Here is a 13,968-nt window from a genome sequence, read left to right as displayed (position 1 = left end):
CTTTTTTTCCTTTCTTTTTGTTGTTGCAAGACTGGGATTCGAACTAAGTACCTGATGCTTTGCTCATTCATTGCTGGTGCTCTACCAACTGAGACATGCCTTTAAACCCAGCTTTTGAGTTCTGATTTTTTTATTTTTTATTTATTTTTGCCGGCCGTGGGGCCTGAACTCTGGGCCTGGGCGCTGTCCCTCAGCTCTTCAGCTCAAGGCTAGCGCTCTACCACTTGAGCCACAGTGCCACTTCTGGCTTTTTCTGCTTATGTGCTACTGAGGAATTAAAACTGAGCCACCTTCCCAGACCAGCTTTTGAGTTCTTACACCAGCTTTTTCTAATTTTTCCATCTTTGCCTTTAGAAGAGTTATCCTAAGGGCAGTAGCAACTGACTTTTTTTTTTTTTTCTACTCTTGGGGCTTGAACTCAGGGCCTGAGCATGGTCCCTGAGCTTCTTTTGCTCAAGGCTAGCGCTCTACCACTTGAGCCATAGCACCACTTCTGGCTTTTTCTATTTATGTGGTACTGAGGAATCAAACCCAGGGCTTCATGCATGCTAGGCAAGCACTCTACCACTAAGCCACATTCCCAGCCTGACTCTTTTTCTTTCTCTCTCTCTCTCTCTTTCTGGCTAATTTGAAAATTACCCTTCCCAAATTAGAATTGTGTGGCACTAGCTAGTTGCCAGTGGCTAATGCCTGTAATCTTAGCTACTCCAAAGGCTGACATCTGGAGGATCGATGTTTGAGACCAGACTGGGTAGAGAAGTCTGTGAGACTCTGTCTCCAAAGTTACCAGCAAAAAAACTGGGCTGGTGGTCTGTTCAAATGGTTCCATGACAGCTTAGCAAGCAAGGCAAATGAGTGTGAGGCCCTGAGTTCAAACCCTGGTACTTGGCCCCCAACATTATGGTCACAGTAGATGGACCTGATAGAACCGTGTTTTGGCAGCTTGGAACTTGTTCCTTCTTTGCTCTGTCATCATCACTGTACTTGATCATGAGTCTGCTGGGATCCTGAGTTCATTTCAGGTGAGACAAGGCGTCTTGATACCATCTCTGCTGGCAGAGAAACTATGACCCCTGTGTATCAAAGCCGAGTAAATGAAGCCAGGTGCCAATGGCTCATGCTTGTAATCCTGGCTGCTCAGGAGGCCAACATCTGAGGATAATGGTTCAAAACCAACCCAGGCAGGAAAGTCTGTGAGACTCATCTCCAATTAACCACAAAAAGCTAGAAGTGGAGCTGTGGCTGGAGTGGTAGAGTGCCAGCCTTGAGCAAAAAAGCCCAGGCCCAGAATTCAAGCCTCAGGAGTGACACCAAAACAAAAACAACAATAACAACAACAAAATCCTAAGTAAATGCGGTCATGTCCCATGGAGTTTCCTGTCCGTGATGACACAGCACCCGTGGCCCTGACTGCCGGTGTGTGGAAAGGGTTCCAGACAGAATGGGACTTCCTGCGGGCTGTTCCCAGGTGCTTCCAAGGAAAGGTGACAGAACCGTTAAGAGCATGGGCTGCTAGCTTTGAGTCCTGGCTTTGCTACTTACCTGTTCACTGTGTGAACTTGGAAAATGTACCAACGCCTGGTGCTCTTCAGTGTCTCCCTCTGTAAAATGAAAGTAATAACGTATAAGGACTGCAGGACGGAGTATGCAGAGTTCCTTTAGCATGTACTAGGCATTATTCTAAGTGCTCAATAAGGACTACTTGGGCTTACTATGTCTAGTGGTCAGGAGAGGCTTGAAGGAGGAGGGCGGGGCGAGGCTAGCCTCAAAGGATGACAGAGACTTTCAGGGGTAGAAAGGGAAGGGCAGGGTTTTCCTGGTAGGTACAGGGGTGTGTGAGCTGAGTGGTCTACAGGGCTTAATGAGGAGACCAGGTTGGCTATAAAACTATAGATTAGAGCTTCTAAGAAACTTCTAGAAGGCTTGACTTTCTGACCAAGAACGTATCCCATCAGAAGTTTTAAAGTTAGACAGATTTGGATTCAAACTTCGTTTCTCACCATCAGTGTGGCCTTTGACATGTTGCTTCTGCTTTTTGAATCTTGGTTTCTTCCTTTTTCCTCCTCCTCTTCCTCCTCTTCCTCCTCCTCCTCTTCTTCCTCCTCCCCCCTCCCTCCTCTTCCTTCTCCTCCTCCTCCTCCTTCTCTTTCTCTTCCTTTGGTTGGTGTCAGTACTGGGGCTTGAACTCAAGGCCTCAGTGATGTCCCTTAGCTTTTTCTTTTTTTCTTTTCCGTTGGTCATGGGGCTTGAACTCTGGGCTTGGGCGCTGTCTCTGCCCTCTTCAGCTCAAGGCCAGTGCTCTACTGCTTGAGCCACAGCTCCACTAGTGGTTTATTGGAGAAAAGAGTCTCAAGGACTTTCCTGCCGGGCTGGCTTTGAACCGTGATCCTCAGATGTCAGCCTCCTGAGTAGCTAGGATTATAGGCATGAGCCATTGGCGCCCAGCTCCCTTAGCTTTTTAAGTCTAGTGAGCTAGCACTAGTCTAGTGAGCTCCATTTCCAGCTTTTTGCTTGTTAAAGATGAGCCTTACAGACTTTCTCGCCTAGACTGGCTTTGAACCACAATCCTCATATCTCAGTCTTCTGAGTAGCTGCAATTGCAGGCGTGAACCACAAGCTGGTTTCCTCATCTTAAAGAGTAATTGTAATTTGTAACCATGTATTAGTAACAGTGGGTGGAAGAAACTGCATGTTAAGATAATCCGGGTGCTGGTGGCTCACACCTGTAATCCTAGCTACTCAGGAGGCTGAGATCTGAGAATCACAGTTCAAAGCCAGCCCAGGCAGTTAAGTCCTTGAGACTCTTATCTCCAATGAACCACCAGAAAACTGGAAGTGGTGCTGTGGCTCAGGTGGTGGAGCACTCGCCTTGAGCTGAAGAGCTCAGGGACAGTGCCCAGGCCCAGAGTTCAAGCCCCACGATAGACAAAAAAAAAGATCCAGGCATGCTTTAGTGATTAATATGTGAAGTATTATTTTAGTTTTCACCTAACAAACATAGGAATGCCATTGTCTTTTTTTTTTTTTTTTGTCAGTTGTGGGGCCTGAACTCTGGGCCTGGGCGCTGTCCCTCAGCTCTTCAGCTCAAGACTAGCACTCTACCACTTGAGCCACAGCGCCACTTCCAACTTTTTCTGCTTATGTGGTGCTGAGGAATCCAACCCAGGGCCTTATGCATGCAAGGCAAGCGCTCTACCACTGAGCCACCTTCCCAGCCCAGGAATGCCATTGTCTTAACCAGAAATTCTGTAAGCAGCTGGAGATAGAGACAAACAAGTCATTATTTTTGCTCCTGGATATTTTCATGGTTCAGTCAGGAAGCAGGCATGAAAACACAATTGCAATATAGCTTCAATAAGCGCAAAGTAATAGAGCTTACATGTCTACAGCTGACGTGGAAGAGGCTGGCTACTCTCGTGTATGTTCTTGACACCTAGATGTGTATTGTCTTGAATCTTAAAGGAAGCATCAATCTTAGACTGCTCTGTGTGTGTGTGTGTGTGTGTGTGTCCAAGCCTAGGGAATAGCAGGTGCAGAAACATGGCCTACTAGGGATGCAGCCAGAAACTGGGTGTGGCTATTGGAGGAAAGAGACGGGAGGAAGGCACTGTCTGACTTCAAAAGGATTTTCTTGAGAAGCCTGGACCTTTCTGGGTAAAACCCAGTGAGAAGCCATGGATCATTACCACCAGGGCGGTGACACGATTGCAGCAATTTGGTGGAGTATGTAGGTCCTCTAAGAAGTTCATTCATGCTCCCAGGAGAAGAGCAGGTGAGGGACAGGCCTGGGGGAGGGGCTGTGCTGGTGAGGAGGTGGGGGGGCTTTAGGACCCATAATCCCTAGTAACTGGTCAGGGTACATGAGCTGGGAGGGAGCTTGGGGCAAGCCTCTGAGGCTTGCCTGCTTGGGGCTGCTGGAGGCAGCTAGGTGTGTATGGGGGGGGGGGGGCGGGGCTGCGAACACACAGTGAGATTTCAGCCGGGCTCACTAACAATTTTGGAGCTTTGTGTGTGGATCACATGGGTGTGTCCGGGCAGGGCACCAACCGGCAGGAGGCTGGGCAAACCAAGCATGTAGGGTAAGCTTGTAGTTGTGCTGACCCAGGTTGGCAGTGAAAGGAGAGGTGATGGGACTCCCCTCCCCAGGGCGTGTCTCCCCTACTTTGTGGGAGAGAGAGAGACGAGACCCCACTGAGCTCATTAGAGTGCAATGCGGCTGATGGGCGATGCACGTGAGGATCTGCGGGGTGCCTGGCACATGGTTAAGTGGAGCCCCTGGCGCCTGGTAGCGTAGGGCATGTAGTGAAAGCTTAGAGAATATCGGCCGTGGCTTTATGAAACGCAGGGAATGGGCACTTGGTTTCAGGAGCGGGATGTCGAACATGGCCTCAGCGGTAGAGCTGAGGTGTTAGACCTGTCTAGGCAATGACGGAGCAGTCAGGCGGGGATGCAAGACTGTCACTCAGGGAAGAGACCAGAGCTGTAAACACGGGGCTGGGAGTCCCTAAGCCACCAAAGTGAGTTATCACCAAGGAGAGCAGAGAGAAAGAAAACAGAAGTGTGAGGGCAGGGGAGCAAGCCTGGCGGGGCCTGGGATGGCAGGTGAGGGGCGCAGGCCGGGCCAGCAGACCACAAGGAACAGCCAGGAAAAGAGGTCCCTGGGTCTCCCACGTGCTGTCCCTCAGAAGGCAGGAGCTCACCTAGCTTGCTGACTGAGCATCGCACAATGCATGCTCCTGCCAGCTAGGAAGATTTCTTTTGAAGTGTCTGCCGTGTTGGATTATGTGGAAATGTCTGTGACTCCTTGTTTGCACAGGTGCTAGTGAGCAGGTTGTGCTGACGCTGGTCTTAGCACCAAAGAGTCCCAACACAGCAGTCCTTGGAAAGCCCCCTTAACTAGCCTGGCCTGCCCCTTCCACAATGGGTTATGACTCGGTGCATTTGAGAAAAGCATTGTATAAATAGCTTTGGGGGCTTTAGTTGTCAGATTGAAAAACCACCACAACAAACAACAACTCTGTGTTCACTGTGCGCCAGTGCTCACACCTGTAATCCTAGCTACTCTGGAAGGAAAGTCCATGGTGAGACCCTTAGCTTCAATTAAACAGCAAAAACCTGAAAGTGGAGGTGTGGCTCAAGTGGTAGAGCACTAGCCTTAAGCAATAAAGCTAAGGGAGAGCACCTTGGCCCTGAGTTCAAGCCCTAGTACAAACACAAAATAAGAATAAAAAGCTCTGTGTTGTAAAGGTGTTTGTAATACAAGGAAATGTGTATGTAGGCGTGATGGAAATGGAGGACAGACAGAAAGGGGAGCTTGGTTCATGGCGGGGCGGGGTGTGTGTGTGTGTGTGTGTGTGTGTGTGTGTGTGTGTGTGTGTGTGTGTGTGTGTATGTCTTCATCTCTCACAGGGACAACGGGATGGGAATGTATCTAATATTATGTATTCGATTGCTATGCAGCTATTGATGTTTGCTTTCAGCCATGTTGTATATGGGGGTGGTGTGAGGTATGATAACGGTATTTGTTCTTGCAGTGTAGTTACTCCTCTCCCAGGAGAGATGAACAAATAACACAAAATGGGCCTGTGGGGGGGAGTGTGGGGGAGGCCATGTGCGCCGGCATGGGGAGAGTGCATCCACCTGTGATCTCCGGGGCCTGCACGCATGTAGGAGCCTTTCCCCATGGGTGGGATATTTGTTATTTCTCTCTTCTGCCTTTTCCTTCATCTGCTAGCTCCCAGTAGGCGGGGATGTGACGTGTTGGGAGCCAGACACCTTGGTCCTCTTACAAAGCAGGCCGGGATGCAGCCTACTTGAGGAGTTGTAGCTTAGTTGCAGAAGTGGCTCCCATCCTCCTTCCCTCCTACCTTCTCTCTTTACCCATCTGGTGCTCCCCAAGGCCAGGCTCAGAAAGCCCTAACAGCTAAGGCTGACGCCAGGGGGTGTGGCATGGTTCCTTTTACAGCCGAAGTGGCCATCCAGCCCGAGGACCCTTTGCCTCACTTGGTGGTTAAGAATCAGAATCCTAATCATAGAAGCAGAGCCCAGAGTGGCTTCAGAAACTATCTCCCACCCTCTCAGCTTTGGGGAAGGGATTCAGCGACATTAAGTGACTTGGATGGGCATCATACAGCAGTTTGGGGCAGTGTGTTTTCTTGCTTTTTTTTTTTCTGTTGGTCATGGGGCTTGAACTCCGGGTCTGAGCGCTGTCCCTCACCTCTTCAGCTCAAGGCCAGTGCTCTACTGCTTGAGCCACACCTCCACTTCTGGCTTTTTACCGGTTAATTGGAGATAAGAGTCTCCGAGACTTTTCTGCCCAGGCTGCCTTCAAACCTCAATCCTCAGATCTTCACCTTCCGAGTAACTAGAATTACAGGCAGGAGCCATTGGTGCCAGCATTTTCTTTTTCTGTGGTGTTGGGGTGGGATCTCAAAGCTTTGCCTGTGCTAGAGATCTGTGTGTGTGTGTGGAGCCCTTCCTCTTCTGGTGGGTGTGGCAAGTTGGATCCTGGTGTACCCAGGCTTCCAGGGCGAATTGTGTGAGAACGGCACGAATCACTGATTGCTCAACGCCTATGTGTGTCAGTGTGTCACTGAGCGCGAGTGTGTCTCAGGAGATGGTTTGTGGTGTGAGTGTGTCCCCATCTGTCTCTGAGATGCCGCTGTGGAATGCAAGGGGGAAGGAGCCTCCTCTGGGGACTCTGGGAGCCTGGCTGCAGCTCCTGACCCCTCGTCTGTTGTCTGCTTGATTTTTTTTTTTTTTTTTTTTTTTTTTTTTTTTATTGTAAAGCTACTATACAGAGGGTCACAGTTACATGAGTGAGGTTATGAGTACACTTCCTCTTGAACATTGTTACCCCCTCCATTGTTTTCCCCCTACCATCCCCTCCCTCCCTCCCTTCCCCGAGGTTCTTTTTTTTTTTTTTTTTTTTTGATTGTGATTAAATGATTACATAATTTCAAAGTCACAAGTTCATTCTAACTTCCCTGGAGCAAATTGTCTACCACAGTCTGTAATATATAACAGTGTTCACATGTTATATACCATATTTGTGATCAGCAGCATGAGGATATTTAGTAGTGGTTCAACCAGATGAGCGGGAGTTCTTTGTTTCTTAAGTCCTGTGTCTGCTTGATTTTTGTCTGGTCACTTCCCTTGCCCTGAGGGGCGAGGGGTGACGTGTGGAGGGGATGGCCATGTGTGGTGCCCCCATCCCGGGGAGCAGCAGTGTCACCTCTCTGTCCCCAGCAGAGCTGTTCCCACCAGGGCCTGGGTGGGCTAGGGGCCCCTCCCTCTCTTTGGAGCACTTACTGGTAAGGCGCTTGCTAACAGCCTTCCTTTTCTTTTTCTCTCCTTACCTCTCCTTTCTCTGAACCTCGCTGGCTATAGAGGAGCACCCCATAGAAGGTGAGTGGAGCTTCTGTGGCACTGGGGTGGTGCACCTGTCACCATGGGGGGGGGTGGTCCATGAGTGTGGGGGTATCATCCACCGCCCAACAGCAACTCCCTTGCTCATGTTTGGGGCCCCGCAGGGGAAGGCTCTCTGGGGTCCTCCCAGCTTCCTCTTGGTTGGCTTGGTGGGGGGAGCTGCCCGCAGGGGGCATGCCCTTCCCCTTGCCCACACTCCTCTCCCCAGCCCTCTGCCCTTGCCTTTTCCTTGCTGGGAAGGTCATAGCTGACAACTCGGAAGTGTCCCAGAGCGAGTGGGTAGACACCGTTTTGCCCAGCCCAGCTTAGGAAGGAGAGACGGGCCACGTTGCTGGGGGTGGGGTTGGCAGGGCTGACTGCTGTCCTGAAAGCCATGCTTCTGCGGTGGGGCTCAGGTGGGCCAAGGTGGGGCACAGAGCGCGGGCAGTGTGGAGCCCCGGACAGGGCAGGCGGGTGGACGGGGTGGGAGCAGCTCCTCTGCTCTGCCAGCGCTGCCCATGGCTGGGAGGGCACAGCAGGCAGCTTCTTCCCTCAGCCCAGCCCCAGAGCAAGGGTGGGCGCCTGCCTTTCTCTGGGGTCCGTGTTCATTCTCTCCCCACCTGCTCTGGTTGCCCTCTCTCTCTGGTGTTTGTCCTCCCCTCTCTCCCTTCAGGGCTCTTTCCCTGGACCTCTCTCTCTAGGTCTGCAGGCTCTTGACATTCTCTCTGCCTTTCCTTCTAGCTTTAGGTTTTCCCTCTGTTGCTTTTCCTTCTCTGCAGTAGTCTAACATCAGGGGCGGGAAGCCTGCCTGAGTTCTTACACGAAGGCTGGGCTGTAGGGATCTCACAGAGAAAGGAGCAGAGTGGGCGTGACGTGAGCCCACCAACCAGTCACCATCTGGCCCAACCTGGGAGGGCAGGACTTGTGGGATGCTCAGCTCCCTGGGCCCAGCCCTTCCCCAAGGGGCAGAGGGGAGTCCCACGGACACAGGGAAGGGCAGAGGGGAGCCCCACGGTCACAGAGAGGGGCAGAGGGGAGCCCCACGGCCCCAGGAGAAGCCAGCGTTCTTTGCTTGTGTGGTAGTGAAACTCGTTTTTTTCCCCGAAGTGCCAATGGCTTGTCTTGTTTCTCCCCCTAGAGGTGTCATCTTCTTGGGGTTCCTTAAGTCTCTTGATCCCAGCAGGTAGTTGTGTATGTATGTGTGTGCGTGCGTGTGCACATGCACGTGTATTTGTGTAAGCACATGTTCATGCCTCTCTGCTGATCTGATGTAGCTCTGGGTGCCACACACATTTGTGGCTCAACACCTGTGTGTACATAGCATGGCTTTGTGTCTATGTGTGTGTTGCACATTCACATATTGTGTCTTCTGTGGTGTGCCTCTAGGAGCTGCTGAGCCTTCATGTGTCCACATCTATGTTTGCATCTCTGTGACAGTGTTTACTCTGTGTGTGTGTGTGTGTGTGTGTGAGAGAGAGAGAGAGAGAGAGACTCTGTGTGTCTGGCTGGACGCAGCCTTCTGAGGGCTGGCGATAAGATTTAGTGCTGATGTGACTTTTACTTGCTCTTGATGTCATGTCTCCTTGGAACAAAGAAGAGGTGGAGGGAGGAAGAGGGAGAGAGAAAGAGGGGGGAGCAGAGTGGCTGAGGAGGAAGGAAGGAGCAGAGCCGGGAGAGGGGTAAAGGGCTAAGTGAAGAGGTGGGGCCAGAAGGACTGGAGAGGGAGAGGCAGACCGGAAAAGCTCAGGGAGGGTATGGCGGGGGCAAGACAGGAGAAAAAGGCAGGAGGGCTTCAGAGGAATGGTCTAGATTGGGAAGAGGGAAGGGAGTATAGACAGGGACAAGAAGGGAAGCTGGGCTTTGGGGACAATAGGCCTGAGACCTTATGGGTGACACCTACCATTTCTTTGGGGGGCATCTTGCTGATCTGGTTTAGATGGGCACTGCCTGTAGCTGCATGTCCGTGGCTGGGCAGGGTGTATTTGGAAGGCTGTGTGTGTGTGTGTGTGTGTGTGTGTGTGTGTGTGTTCAGATCTGTGCTCCCTCTGTTTGTCTCTGTGCCATGTCTGTGTGTCTGCACATATAAGTCCTAATCTTGGCCCGTAGCCGTCTTTCTCCTTCCCATGGCCTTCTCTCTAGGGCTCGGTAGGAGAGTCAGGGGTAAGACTAGAAGTGGAGAAGTGGGCTTGGTGGTGGTTTCCCAGGATGCCCTCCTTCCTGGCACCGCAGTCCCCCCTCCGATCTCTCAGGTCCATCCCTCTATGCCAGAGACACTGGGTTACTGTGCCTGAGGCCTAGCTTCTCTGGGAACTTGGGCATCCTACTTGGCACCCCCTGCCTGCCAGGCGCCTCCTCCCCCCCCTGCTCCCCCCCCCCCCCGTCTCTTGCAGCAAGGAGAGGAGACCCAGAAGCAGCCAGATAGAGTGCCCTAGGAAGGACCCTTGGCAGCGCCATCCATCACTGCCAGCCTCTTGGGCGGTGGGAGGAGGGGCCGATGCCACAGGTGGATGAGGGTTGCGAGCACCCCAGTGGGGCTGAGACTGGGAGAAGGCACAGACTATAGATGGGGTGAGGGGGGGGAACAGGCTTTAGGGAGGGGCCCTCTGCCAGCTGGGGCTGAGCCAGGGGTAGACAGGAAGGGAACTGGCCTCCCCTCACCAAGATGGCTGGCGCTGTCATGCCTGAGGGAGCTGAGCAGCTGGTTGCCGTGGTGACAGAGGGAGAGCGCGGCATGCTAATGAGGCTGGCGGGGAGCTGGGCAGTGGAAGGGTCTTGGAGGGGAGAGATGCCACTCCCCCCAACAGTAGTCAGACTTGAGGGGGGACAGCCGGTGGTTGGAGGGGCCTCTGGCTGCTAGGCTAGGGCAGCAGAAACCTGGACTTCCAAGACCTTGCTTCCAGGGCGAGGCTGCGGCTGACAGGCAAGGGGGAGGAGGGTCAGAGCTGCACCTGGGTTTTTTGAGTTTAGGGTTTTGTTAGAAGGTGCTGGTAGCTTTCTTGGGAAGAGTCTGAGGTAGGGTGGGGCTATTCCAAGCAAGGAGTCAGAAAGTAGTCCACCTGTGCTGTGAGTGTAATCCCTCCCGGGAGCTCTTCTGTCTTGAGGCAGCCCCCAGCAGCTGTGGCCTCCTCCCCTCCTCTTCCTCCTCTTCCTCCTCAGGACCTATATATAGGTGGGGAAGAATGAATGCCATCTCAGAGAGGTGAGGAGAAGAGGCGCCAGGACTCCGGGGTAGCTGTGTTTGCCCTTTGTCCTCCCACCCCGACCCTTCTCAATTCCTTGCTGTTTCTCTCCTGGGTCCCAGGCATCCTGGCTCTTGCTGCCCCAGAGACCCTTGTAGGTCTTTAGCCTTGCTTCCTTTCTGGCCCCGGGGCCCACATCTCATCACCACAGTGGCTGGGATGGTTTCCCAGTACAACAGAGGCCTGGCAGGGCTGTTCCTACTTACCTAGACCCCACAGCAGGGAGGCAGGGCTGGTCATCTCAGGGAGCCCAGGGGGCTCAGCTCAGCTCAACTGTGTGCCTGGTACCAGCAGCCTCTCTGGGGATTGGGACTCTGGTCGGTCCAGTGAGCTGGGCTCTCCCCACTCAGGTCTGGGAGGGATGGGTCAGGTCTGGGAGAGGTGGGTCAGGTCTGGGAGGGATGGGTCAGGTCTGGGAGAGGTGGGTTAGGTCTGGGAGGGATGGGTCAGGTCTGGGAAGGGTGGGTCAGGTCTGGGAGGTCTGGGTCAGGTCTGGGAGGGATGGGTCAGGTCTGGGAGGGATGGGTCAGGTCTGGGAGGGATGGGTCAGGTCTGGGAGAGGTGGGTTAGGTTAGGGCTGACTAGGCAATCCTGGTGGGAGAGCCGAACAGATTTTGCTGTCAAGTCTATTTTCCAAATTCAGCTTTTGGATCCTTTCAGAGAGGTCCTGGCCAGAGCAAGGGGATCTGCAGGGCATCTCAGGATTGAGAGCAGAACCTCCCGCCCTGGGGTCTGGGATGCTGTCTTTGGGCCTGGCTGTCCATGACCTGTGCCCTTGCGCTCTCCCAGACCTCCCTGGGGAAGAATCCATGACTTAATTTTGTTTCAGACTTTCCCTCCACTCACTGTCCCCCTCCCTGCTTCCTCTCCAACTGTCCTTAGGAGCTCCAGTTTCCTTTTACAACCTAGGGGTACAGGGGTACAGGCTTGCCACATAGAGGGGCTTAGGAAGGGGCAGCTGGAAAGATAAGGACAATTTTGTGCAAGTTTCCTTTTAGGCCTAGGTCCCTCATATCCACTTCCCACCTTTCCTGGGGGCTGACGGGGGGGGGGGGGGGGGGGGGGGAGGAAGGGGGAGAACGTGGGGGGGGTGTACATGAGTGGGATTGGAGGCCCCTTTGCCCACTCAATCCCACGCTAACAGGACGCTCTCTCTCTCTCCAGGTGGCTTTGATTTTTTTTGTGTCGTGTTTTATTTTCTCCTCCATCCGAATCGTTTTTCTCGTTGACCGTTTTTTTTTCTCTCCGCCTCCCGGAAGAAAAAAAAAAAAGAAAAAAAGAAAAAGGAAAAAGCAACTCTCCTAGCCTCATGCTTCTCCTCCTTTTCCTTTTTTTTTTCCGGCAAGAAGAAAAAAAAAGAAACCAAAATTTCCTCTCCCCTTTTGCAGTGACTTCCTGTCCCATCTTCCTCTGGTCTCCCCCCGCCCCACACCCCTTTATCTCTCTCTCTCTCTCTCTCTCTCTCTCTCTGTTCCCTTTTCCTGCCCTCTACCCTCTGTTTCTGCATCGGGCCCCTTCCCTCAGCTTTTAGGCTGGGGGCTCTCCCCCGATGTCTGTCACAAGTTAAAAAGGGTTTTTAAATTGTGGCAGCAAAAGCTTTTTTTTTTTTTTCCTTCCTTCTCTCTGGCTGATTTTGATGACTCGTGTTTTCTTTGTTTCTTTCCCCTTCCTTTCTTTTTTTTCTCTTCTTTTTTTTTTCTTTCTTCCTTTCTCTCCTTCCCTTTTCCAAGGTCCGGCTCACCTGACGTTAAACAGCGAAGGTATGGTTTGAAGTTTTGGTTTGGTTTGGATTGGATTGGATTGCTCCCAGCCTGCACCTGGATTTTCTGTTCTTTTCCCTCCCCTCTCCCTCTTCCACCTGTCCAGCTTCCTTCCTTCCTTTCCTCCCTCCTTCCTCTGCCATTTCTTTATTTTATTGAGGGGTGCCGGGTGGGGGTGGGGGGTTGGTCCTTGTCTGTGCGCTCCCTCCCCACCCACCCGATTCATTCCATCCACCCTCATCTCACCTTGGTTTCTGACATCAAGAGATGTTTGAACTCCTGCCGTTGTCTCCAGTCATTTTTTTTTTTTTTTTTTTGCGTTTTCCTGGTAGTGTATTTATTTCACTTGTTTTCTTTCTCACGGTGGTGTTTTATTTCCTTCCACTCATTCTCACCATTCTTTCCTTTCTATAAAACCAAGTAAAAAAGAGAAGGGCCTGGGCTGGAAAAGGGATTTCAGGCAGCCGTACCCCCACCTCCCCTCCTGATGTTGGGAGACCCCTGTCCCCAGAATGGAGTGAAGAGGGAAAAAAGTGGGGGGGGGAGGTGTAGGACTTCCGCCTTTTCACAGTGTCCCACCATGTGTGTTCACCCTGTTTTTTTTTTTTTAAATCAGTACTGGAGGTTTTGAACTCAGGACCTTGTGCTTGCTTGGCTTTGCTTGCTTGGCTGGCACTCTGCCCCTTGAGCCACACCCCAACCCTGCATTTTGCTGTTTATTTTAAAATATGATTTATATTTTACTGATCTTTAAAAGTGTAGCTCTGGATTTTGATTTCAGTCCAAGCCCAGTGTCTATTCTTTATGATTCTGTACTAAGGATCAGGAAGGAGGTCCTCCACTCTCCTGACACTGGTGTCTCTGAGGTTGGAATAAGCAGCCCTCACTTAAGCAGGAGAAACATGTTTCTCCAAAGGACCCATCTGCTTGACTCAGAATATGATGAAACAGGCTTTTCTTTTTGTGTATGTGTGTGTGTGTGCCAGTATTGGAGCTTGAACTCAGGGCCTTGTCTTCATGCTTGGCTTTCCCCCTCAAAGATGGCACTCTACTACTTGAGCCATGCCTCTACTTCCAGCTTTCTGCTGGTTAGTTGGAGATGAGTGTCTTGCATTTGTCTATTGGGCTGGCTTTGAACTATGATGCTCAGCTCTCAACCTCATGAGTCGCTAGGATGACAGGTGTGAGCTACCCGTGCCCAGCTCACTTTGTATCTTTTGAATGACTCTTATCCCTGCCTGACAGATGACAATGTTGAAAACCAGAGAGAAGTGACTTGCTAGTGATTGCCCAGGCCTAACAGATGGTATGATTAGGACTAGTCATTCTAATTTGAGCCTTCCTTTGGCCAAGTCCTCACCACCTTCAAAGCCCCGGGGCTTTGGCTCAGTGATAGAGTGTTTGCCTAAGAGTGCATGATGCCGACCTCAATTCTCAGCACTGAGGGGCAGAGAGCCCTACGTAGTGTTCAGCAAACCCAGAGGCAGAACCCAGGAGTCCTGACTGATCCCCTCCAGCTCTGCCCTCCACACTCTCCCTGTCCTCCATCTTGATGACCTTCC

The 13,968-nt window shown here is 52.0% G+C and overlaps 1 protein-coding gene across 3 annotated transcripts in view; it reads left to right on the top strand.

The window, feature by feature from the left end:
- Nucleotides 1-13,968, top strand: part of Nrxn2 (neurexin 2) — a 104,366-nt gene that overhangs the window by 9,623 nt on the left and 80,775 nt on the right. For 2 of the 3 annotated variants that reach the window (XM_042676194.1, XM_042676193.1), the window contains exons 2-3: nucleotides 7,390-7,407; nucleotides 12,377-12,406. The exons of the other annotated variant lie outside the window; for it this stretch is intronic. In XM_042676194.1, coding sequence (XP_042532128.1) covers nucleotides 7,390-7,407; nucleotides 12,377-12,406 — 48 coding nt within the window. The remainder of the gene's footprint in view (nucleotides 1-7,389; nucleotides 7,408-12,376; nucleotides 12,407-13,968) is intronic. 3 annotated transcript variants of the gene reach the window in all.

Source organism: Dipodomys spectabilis, unplaced genomic scaffold (assembly GCF_019054845.1).
Source record: "Dipodomys spectabilis isolate Male_0828 unplaced genomic scaffold, ASM1905484v1 ptg000030l, whole genome shotgun sequence".
Taxonomy (NCBI): domain Eukaryota; kingdom Metazoa; phylum Chordata; class Mammalia; order Rodentia; family Heteromyidae; genus Dipodomys; species Dipodomys spectabilis.
Note: the sequence above shows the minus strand (reverse complement) of the source record. Positions and strands in the feature narration are given on the sequence as shown.